We start from the raw sequence: 10,747 nt of genomic DNA on the forward strand, positions 1-10,747 counted from the left end.
AATCCCATAAATTAAATAATTTGTTTTTTTTTATATTTAAAAAAAAAACCCATAAGAATGTTATTTTTGGGGGGGGGGGCGGCTGGCTGGTAAGGGAACCTGAACCCTTGACCTTGCTGTTATAAGGCTGCAGTCTAACCAACTGAGCTAACTGGCCAGCCTGGCACCATTTTTCAAATTACAGATACTTTTTTTTTCAAGTACAGTTATACTAGGTATTAAGTCTTAGTAATAATTGTTTATATAACTTTCTCAAAATGTAAACTTTATATTTTAGCATTGTATATCTTAAAATATGTGTATATTAAAATATATATGTATAAGTTGATCAATGGAATAATCTGGTTAGTTACTTTCTAGGTATTTTTGAGGTGCTTTTAGAAGGACCAGTAAGTCGCCTAAAACACTTGTTAGGTATTTAACACATGGAAAAAACAGTAAGTTCTTTATATAGTTTGACAAGTACTTTAAATGTAATATTTTTGTGCTTCATATTTCAGAATTTATTCTTTAGGAAGTGATTGTAAACTTATGGAAATTAAGTAAAAATGGAATTAGATTGCTATTGTTGGGATTTTACCTTTGACATTTCTTTTGTGAATTACAGCTATCTTATTTGCGGGGCTTTAAAAAAAACTTAATTTTAGCCATTAGCAATCTTCTTTGCACTGAAATTCTCAAAAATGATCTGCATGCCCATTTAACTATGACTGTTTGGAACCTAGCCAGTGGTCAGTACTTACAACACTGTGATTTTTAACTTTCCAACAGGAACCATTATTTCCATTTAATTTGGATGAATTTGTTACTGTGGATGAGGTTGTAGAAGAAGTGAATCCTTCTCAAGCCAAGCAGAGTCCCCTAAAGGGAAAAAGGAAAGAAGCTCTCAAAAATATTCTTTCCTCTGAACTTCACTTAAAGAAGAAGAAGGGGAAAACTTCTGCCCCTCGTAGTGTTGAGGGAGAATTGTCTTTTGTAACATTAGACGAGATTGGGGAAGAGGAAGATGCAGCTGCACATCTAACACAGTCTCTAGTCACTGTGGATGAAGTACTTGATGAAGAAGAGTTAAATATGGAAGAAATGGTAAAAAATTCAAATTCACTTCTTACATTAGATGAATTAATTGACCAAGAAGATTGCATTTCCCACAATGAACCTAAAGATGTTACTGTTCTGTCAGTGGCTGAAGAACAAGATCTTCTCAAACAAGAACGATTGGTAACTGTGGATGAAATTGGAGAAGTAGAAGAGCTACCTTTAAATGAGTCAGCAGACATAACTTTTGCCACTTTAAATACTAAAGGAGATGAAGGAAATACTGGAAGTGATTCCATTGGGTTCATTTCTTCTCAAATGCCTGAAGACCCTTCTACTTTGGTTACTGTAGATGAAATACAGGATGACAGCAGTGATTTGCATTTAGTGACCTTGGATGAAGTAACTGAAGAAGATGAAGACTCTCTGGCTGATTTTAACAACCTTAAAGAAGAGCTTAATTTTGTTACAGTTGATGAAGTTGGAGAGGAGGAAGATGGAGACAGTGATTTAAAAGTTGAGTTAGCACAAAGCAAAACTGACTATCCCACAGATAAAAAAGGGGATAAAAGGAAGAGAGCTGTGGACACAAAGAAGACAAAACTTGAAGCCTTGTCCCGAGTGGGTCCAGTAAATGAGAATGTTATGGAAGAAGATCTGAAAACCATGATTGAAAGACATTTAGCAGGTAGATACTTGGAAGCGGTTGTTTTTCTATTTTATGAGGAGAGGATTGCGTTTAAAATGAATTTTAAGGGCCGGCCCTGTGGCGCACTGGATAGTGCGCTGCTTGGGAAGCGCAGCGGCGCTCCCGCCCGAGGGTTCGGATCCCACATACAGACCGGTTCCCGCTCACTGGCTGAGCGAGGCGCGGGAGCAGCACCGAGGGTTGCAATCCCGTTGCCGGTCCCCGGTCCGGTACGGGGGCAACACTGAGGGTTGCGATCCGTTGCCGGACACGGAAAAAAGACAAAAGACAAAAAAAAAAAAAAATGAATTTTAAAATACAAGTTGCGGCATTACCAATAATTTCACCCTGTGTTGATATTAGAAGCCAACAAACAGTGATAGCCAATGATATGTTTTCCAAAGAAATGTGTACAAGTTTCACAAACTTTTTTTAGTTACAGAACAGAGCTTGTTTCAAGCTGTTATACCTCAAGAAAGGATGACAAAACCAAAAAACAAATTTGAGCAGCCAAATTAGAATTGAAATGAAAATGGTATATTCATATCATGGGGAAAACACAGCTCATAAAGGTACTTATTTTACTAAGGTAGTATTTTGATGGCATAGAATTACAGGGCAGCTCATTTTCAGGACTGGAAGAAAACAAAAATAATTTCTGTTAAGAAAATCTTGAAATGGGCCGGCCCGGTGGCGCACTGCTACAGTGCGCCGCTTGGGAGCGCGGCGGCGCTCCCGCTGAGGGTTCGGATCCCACACACAGACCGGCCACTCACTGGCTGAGCGAGGTGCGGGCGCAACACCGAGGGTTGTGATCCCGTTGCCGGTCCCGGTCCGGTCCGGGCGCGACACTGAGGGTTGCGATCCGTTGCTGGTCACGAAAAAAGACAAAAAAGGAAAAAAAAAAAAAGAAAATCTTGAAAGATTTGACACAACTAAATAAAATACTAGGAGGGTCCCACAGGCTTATGGAACAGATTAGAAAAATATGTATAGATACCTTGGGAAAAGAAAGTAAGAAGATATAGTTGTTTGGAACACCATAAATAGGAGCATAAAGAGAATGTTTATACTAAATTGAATATTTGTTAATAGGATCATCCTATTTTATACTAGGAATAAGTTTCCTCCCCAAATTTGGAAATTGTTTGCAAAAAAAAGTAGGGTGTTGAAATTGTTATTCAGACAATTACCTACGTTTAAAGCAGTTTAAATACTGTTACTAGAATAATAAATTAGACTTTCTTTTTAAAGCTAAATCACCAACCAAGAGAGTTAGAATTGGGAAAGCACCACCATCAGAAAAAGCTGTTGCAACAGAACCAGCAAAAGGTGAAGAGGCCTTCCAAATGAGTGAAGGTAAAGCAGGATTGTTGAAGTGGGGAGGAGAGTTACACACTTGAAGGGGGGTTGAAGTTTCAAAGATCTACCATCGTAGAAAAGTGGTGAAATGGAGCTTGAAAAACGGGTAGAAAAAGACAGACTTAAAATTATTAGATCTGGTTAAGATTTTTATATTTATAATTTAGAGAGATAATGGAATATCGATATTAGAATATGACAGATTTGTGGAAATGATCCATGAAAGGTTATTCTGACCATGTTGTATTATGAGGTAGAAATCATTTATTAACAATTATTTGTGGACCAGATAGATCCCTTGCTTTATGGGTGCTCCCAAGCAGCCAACAAATTAATTAAACAAGATGTCATAGCATAAGTAAAATTTAAGTGGAAACACTTAAATAAGGAATAGGGTCTAGTGAAGGAGAATACTTTAATCACTGAACAAATATTTGTCATTGTGTTCATTATGTTGAACATTGTGCATAGCTAAATGGGTAGAAGAAATAAAAGCACGCGGTTCCTGATCTCAAAAGAGTTTATTGATTCCAAGAGGTGTAAAAGCAAAAAATAAACTATCACTATGACTGAAACAGCACAATAAGGGTATGCCTTTTACCATTCTCTTTGCAGCACCTTCCTTGCTCTCTTGCTTTCTTATCCTGTCTTCTCTAAGGAAAAACTGTTAAGTGATTCAGTCCAAGAAGTTCATTGAATCTGATCTCAACTGGGCCCTCAGTGCTGATCCACAATCTGTTAGTGGTCTCCTTCCTTTCCTATTTCCTAACCAAGGCTTTTCCCCTTCTGCATCACCCTGCCCATTCCTCAGTGGATGACCTTGTTCTCCTTTCTTTTTTTTTTTTTTTTTTTTTCCCTTCTTTCATTTCTATTTACCAGAGCAAATGTAGGATCTCCCCTGTCTGCCAGCATGTATTTTACCTATATTAGTTCCTCATACATAAAATATGGCCAAATCTTCCTCATTTAAAAAAAAACAATATCCCCTTAATCTTGGAATCTCTCTAGCTCCCATCTTTTCTCCTTTCTTTCAGAGCAAAGCATCTAGAAAGAACCACTATTTTTACTTCTTCATTTCTCATTTAGCTGGATGTATTTTGGCTATTTTCTCTACCACTTTCCTGAAATTGATGTTGATGAATCTCCATTGGGTTGTTGTCAAAACTGATTTTTTATAACTGTTCTTCCTCTTAATTTAGTCTTTCTTGACTTTTTTGCATCATTTGTCACTATTGATCATGCCTTATTTTCTTAAAGCTTTTTCCCATGGTCAACTGGGTATTCTTCCTTCCTTGCTTATTATTTTCCATAACCAATCTTTGATACCAGGCTATAGTGAGTGGTTTAATAATCTGACTAATAGTTCCTAAAATGATTTTATCAACTTGTTTCCCCCTCCCACCCCCTTCAGGATTTCTGTTATCATAGGGCAACTTCAGCATCAGCTTGCTTAGAACTGCCTCATCTCAACTGAGTGTAATATAGAAAGGATGATTTATTTACTGCTTATGTAACAATGTATTTCCATTAGTGGATACTCTATTTGTGGATACTCTATTTGACAAAAGGACCCAGCTTAAGAAAAAGTAATTTTTCCATGCAATTTTAAGCTTAAATGATTTGTTTAAATCTATTTTAGTTATTATATAATTTATATACATGTGTATTATATTATTAAGATGAATGTGCTCTTGGATTTTCAGGAGCAGGCATGTTTGAGAAAGGTTGTTACACTGGTAGAAGTAGGAAGAGTACAACTCTGGTATTGTAGGAAGAGACTGGAGGTGGGGAGACAGGGCTGTTTTAACCATCAAGTCAAGAAAAAGAAGACAGCCTTTATTTTTTATTGATTCTAGGACTTGATGAACAGTAAAATGTGAGGAATGAGAGAGTAGTAAGTAATGATTTCAAAGTCTTTAGCCACCCTTTCAGATTTGGTAAAGAGTAGCCCAGGTGTGTGGTGGGAGCACTGAACTTGAAGTCACAAGTCTTGGTACTAGCCTCTGTCACTTACTAGCTATGCAACCTTGAGCATATCAGTTTATTACCCCTCATGACTTAGTGATAATGATTTGACCTGCCTATCTCATGTGAGATAAAAGCTAAATGAATGATTTATATGTAAAAGGGGATTGTCAAGTACTCTGCAATAGTAAAATATTTCAGCTACTTAGCTTAACCAGAATTGCCTGGAACTAGTTTCAATTTTTGTTTGACCCTGAGATCACATTGTGCAGAGTCGGCTAACACTCAGTGCTGCTTACTTGTTACTCACCTTGCTGGGCTTTAACATGTGTAATTTCATTTGTGATTCTGTCTAACAAGGGTTTTAGGCTATCAGTTTAGGTTCAGTTTTCTAGGTTTGGAAGGTTATCAGAATTATTCTCTGCTGGTATCTTTTTCCCCTAATCTCCACTCTCCTCAACTGGGCACTTTACATATATAAGTTAACTCTTGCCAGAAAGTGCAGAACTTGAACGACTTCTGTTACCTTTTAAATTGCTTCTGGAACAATAGATAAATAAAATTTTATGTTATTTTTAGCCCTGTACCCCTACGTCCATTTAATAAATCTGAACAGATTTACGTATTTAGTCCTTACATCAAAGAATCTTGGAGAATATACTGTGAAGAGTGGTCAGTTGGGATTAGCCAAGGAAAGTTTGAGTTTTAACTTAGTCTTTGAAGGTAGGAATTATCTAATGTTGACTTCACAAAGTTTGTAAATCTATTTTGAATAGCTCTTTTTTCCTTTAAAAATTTAATGACTTTAGTTGATGAAGAATCTGGATTAAGGGATTCAGAACCAGAGCGAAAACGCAAGAGGATTGAGGACTCTTCTTTAGACAAATCAGTGGTACCTGACGTCCCTGCAGGTAAAGTAAAAATGGCATTTTTTCCTTATTCTTATGAAACAAAAATTCAGCACCATAATAAGTATTCTGTTATTTAGATGAATAATTGAATAACCTTGCTTAGATTTTTACTTTAGAGTGGAAATTAACAAGTTTTACACTTGGTGTTTCCAAAGACAGCTTATTGGGCTATTTTTACCTGGCAAGAATATTTTTATTGCCCTCATAAAGTCTGGGATATATGAGAGGTCTTCATGAAGTTCATGAGAAGATTCATATTATGTTTTAATTCTATTTTTTCATGAACTTTTGAAATGCCCTCGTATCTCTTATTCCTGGTGCTTTTTTTGCTGCTCCTGTAAAAACTGATTTACACTTGCCGAGTCAGAAACTTCAGTTAAACAGAACATGCTGAAAAGCTTAGCTAGCAAAGTTTATTCATGGCCAGTTAAGGTGAGCTGAGGGGGACATTATTTATTGCAGTTGCCCATCATTCTGCCTCTTATCCCTCTTTTATTATAACAGGGAATTCCTGGGTTTATTTTAGACTCTGTCAGATTCTTATCCAGTGAATTGCTGTTCTGAAGGATAACTGAATAGTTGTTTGTTATCTGAAGGTTCTCCATGGGAATCTATTAAGCTTGCAGTATACCAGTGCAATGGCATTGCAGTGGCATTCTGACATTCCCTGGAGGCTCTGGAATATTACAAAATTAGTCAAAAAATGAAGACCAATAGTTTGTGGTTGAAGTTATTGCTCTTGATCCTTAGATATATAGCAGTATATATTGTGCTTATGTGTAAGTATGGTATATACTATGCTTGTTATATTGTCGTGTTTAGATAAATTGATTAACACACTGTATATAATTTTCATTAATTTTCCTCTTTTCTCTTCCTGTCCTTTAGAGTTAGACTTTCTTGTACCGAAGGCTGGGTTCTTCTGTCCAATTTGTTCCCTCTTCTACTCAGGTGAAAAAGCAATGACAAATCACTGCAAGAGTACACGTCATAAGCTAAATACAGAGGTAATTTTTTAAATTCTCCACTCATAAAATCTTCAGGTGCTGTTATTGTCTTGTAATCAAACTATTTACATGTCTACCCAAAATGTACATTTTTTTCCCCATTGGGATAACTTTTGAATGTTAATGTCAGTTTATTCCACCTTAAATTCATAATCCTATTTTCTCCTTCACTGTACCTTGCCAGTAATTTCTAGTCCTTATTCTGTTTCCTTGAACGGCAGCATTTGCTAGAGTGAATTCTGCAGATCACTAGTCTCATTAAACTATCTATTAAATGTGAGAAACTGCATATTCTGATGCTCTCTTACAGAGCAGTATACACACTAGCATATTAAAGCTTTTGAATTAACAAGTCAGAAAGAGTCCTGCTTAAATTATGTAACCATTTCCTAAACTGATTTAATTACAAAACCCTCTTTTATTAGTTGTATACATCTTTAGGCAGTGTTACTTTAGGGAATCATTGTTAGCCACAGTTGAAGCAATGGTTCTCATTCCTCTTGAATGTTTGAGAGTTGTTTTAAACGTCCTGTCTATTAAATCTATGGTACAGACACTCATCTAACATTTATTGAGCTGTTATGTGCTGGAAGCTTATTTAATCCACTCATCAACTTCATGAAGTAGATGCTGTCATTCCAATTTTAAAGATGAGGAGACTTAAGGAGGTTAAGTAGCTAAATCCAAGATCACATAGCCAGTTAGTGGCAGACCTAGGATTTGAAGCCAGCTTTGTTTTATTCTAGGCTCAAGCCCTTATACATTGTGCTATCCCACCTATGCTCTTAACTTAGTTTATCATGTCATTTTTCCATTTAAAATCTTCCAGCATCTTCATGTTGCACTTAGAATAGTATCCAAACTTCCTATTGTGGGTCTATAAAGCCCTGTATGATCTGATTCTGTTGTACTTCTCTGAACTTAGTTTTTTATTGCTGTGTTCCAGCCTTTCTGGCTCTCTTCTCTTTTTCTTACATGAAAGGCCACTTGCAGCCTTTGCACCTTTATATTGCTGTTCCTTTGCCCCCTCCCAATACCACTTGTATGGCCAGCTCTTACTCAGCTTTTTGGTCTCAACTCAAATATTAGCTCCCCAGAAAGGCATTGGCTTAAGTAAGACCTAACTAAATTAGTACACTCCCTCCCACCCCCATAAAAGGTCAACCTCAGTCAATTACCTTGTTATATTTACTTTGGCGTGGTCACCACCAACCAAAATTATCTTGTTTATATGTTCTTTTATTGTTTCTCTTCCCCCATTAGAATGTGAGCTCTGTGGTGTAAAGGGTGTTATCTACCCTGTTGAACACTGAATTCTCAAGCACCAAGGGTAATGCCTGGTATATTGTAAATATCAGATGACTGAAAGGAAAGAATGTTAATTTAAGGCACTGTGTTTGTAATCTTTATTCTGTAGGATCAGGCTCTTTTAAATCAAATACAATGAAATAGATAGGTTTACACAAGCAGCAAAAGAACATCTAACAAGTATTTTAAATTGCTTTTAACAGAAGTTCATGGCCAAGCAAAGAAAGGAAAAGGAGCAAAATGAAGCTGAAGAAAGAAGCTCTAGGTGATTGGGGGAAAGGGGAAAGAACTCATTAGAAATTCATTTAGGGTCCAGTTGATTTGTGTATTTTTCTTATCATTTAATTTGTAATTTTTGTTTCAGAAGCAAATATTCATGCTGTACAAATTTCTGATTGCCCTTGATGTAGAGAGACTGATGGGGAAAGTATGATGGGTTTGATTTTTATATCAAATCATCAGGCATGGAGAAATATCTTTTAGAAGTGTTAAAATAAATGTTCCTACTGTATATTTAAAATACTATCTTGTGTTTGTGATTGATTTTATTAAAGACTTGCTTGCCTCTGATTACAGACAAGGTTTTTCTCTACAACCTCTATGATTTGAGATGTGTAGGGATTCTTCATGTATTATTGGAAGTCATAGCATGACTGTCGTACTTTGCTTCAACATCCATATACAAGTCAAAGATTTCTTAAAACTCTCAATTTTCCTGGATGAAATTAGATTACAGTCTGTTTGACCCAGATAGGTTTGATTAAAACTTTGGTGATTTTTAAGTATTTTGGGAATATACTTTTTCTTTTTCTGGTATCATCTGCTATTTCTGCCAGAACCCATTATATTGAATCTACAGAGCAGTCTTTACTTTCTGTGGACCACCAGAGTTGCTAAATTTGAATTATTATTTAGTATGTTTGTAGGAAGTCGTAAGGTTATAAAAATATAATTCAGTGGATTGTCAGTAGGTGCTGGACAGTCATTTACTGTAAATTCTTAGATTAGGCTGTACTTTAAACGTAAGTCTGCTGACTTGAATTGTTTTAATATCTGATTCTTCAACTCTTCCAAGATTAAAGTGCACCAGTTAATAACAGAAAGAAGTGAATGGAGGGAAACAAACAAAAAAACCCTCCTTTTGTAATCTCTTAACTCCCATCACAGCATACGAGTTACCTCACGGTTGACAAGAAGTGGAGCAAAGAACAAAAAGCAGCAGCTCTTTGTTATACCCGCCCCAAACTCCCTGCAACACTCAGTTCAGATTTAGCCACAGCCATTACAGAGTACTGCAAGCCACACACTAGGGAGTGGGGTGGGGAGAAGGGGTGACTTATGAGTGCCAAGAGTCTGCAGGAATTAAGACCATACAAGTGAATGAGGTAATAAGAGGGAGAGGAGATAGTAAAAGTTTGGAGAATAAGGTGCTAGCAAGCAGTACAGTCAGAGTGCATAAAGTCTTACTTTTAAAGAAATTTTCTTTTCTCCTGGGCCTGCTTCTGGAACTTTTGCAACCAGGGAAGATATAAATTTCTTTAATCTTGTCTGGATCAACCTTGGAATTTAATCTTAAGGACCTAAGTGTGAAACTCTTATTTCCTTTGAATTAATTATCTGGAAAAATAAAATTTTGAAATTGGGATTTTAAATTAGAATAAAAGGAACTGCTAAAGCGTAAAAGTGATTTTTGTGTTTTTATCCTAGTGACCAGTTAACCATACATCATAAATAATGTTCGTCTCTGGTGCTTTTTGCACTTAATACTGATAATTTTTTATCATAGCTCTCTAAATATTAAAGATTTTTGTGAGGTCTTCTATAAATAAACATACTTTTTTCACATAATTTTAGAATTGTTCTTGATGTTTTCAGAACACCTTGAAATACCTTTCTTCTTTAGTCATACATTGCTTATGGAATGTCATATACATAGTAGTTTCTGCTGATTATGTTGTTTGAAGAATATAATTTGGATTGCAGCTTACATTTAAGTTTCTATTGTTTCATATCTAGAAACCAAAGCAAAAAAAAAAAAGATTGAATTCTACATGACCTCTGTAAAAGTTTTTAGATTTTATTGCCCTTTCTGGCACAGAATGCTGTGGAAACTTGCCTCTCCAAAACTGCTCCTTGTTAATACTTTAAAAAAAATTTTTTTATGGGGGAGTCAGGTTTTTAAAACTTAAAATTTTTATTTTAATTTATTTTTTGATTATGGAAAACATTAAGCATATTAAAAAGACATAAAAGGATGATTTATTTACCTTCATACACTAATTACCCTGGTTTCAACAATTATCAACTCAAGGCCAATCATATATATATGATTGAAATATATATACTAGTATGTGTATGTACACTCCTAACTCTATTGTATTATTTTAAAGTAAGTTTCAGTATGTTATTTTACCTATAAATGTTTCATTGTGTATTCTTAAAAGGTAAGGATTCTTTTTAACGTAACT

At 35.7% G+C, this 10,747-nt stretch overlaps 1 protein-coding gene across 1 annotated transcript in view; it reads left to right on the forward strand.

The window, feature by feature from the left end:
* Positions 1 to 8,804, forward strand: part of ZNF638 (zinc finger protein 638) — an 84,327-nt gene extending 75,523 nt beyond the window's left edge. The window contains 5 exon segments of the mRNA XM_008579142.1: positions 772 to 1,726; positions 2,981 to 3,085; positions 5,863 to 5,964; positions 6,853 to 6,971; positions 8,483 to 8,804. Of these exon segments, the coding sequence (XP_008577364.1) occupies positions 772 to 1,726; positions 2,981 to 3,085; positions 5,863 to 5,964; positions 6,853 to 6,971; positions 8,483 to 8,548 (1,347 nt within the window). The 3' untranslated portion in view covers positions 8,549 to 8,804.
* Positions 8,805 to 10,747: the final 1,943 nt, after the last annotated feature.

Source organism: Galeopterus variegatus, unplaced genomic scaffold (assembly GCF_000696425.1).
Source record: "Galeopterus variegatus unplaced genomic scaffold, G_variegatus-3.0.2 Scaffold1820, whole genome shotgun sequence".
NCBI classification, from domain to species: Eukaryota; Metazoa; Chordata; class Mammalia; order Dermoptera; family Cynocephalidae; genus Galeopterus; species Galeopterus variegatus.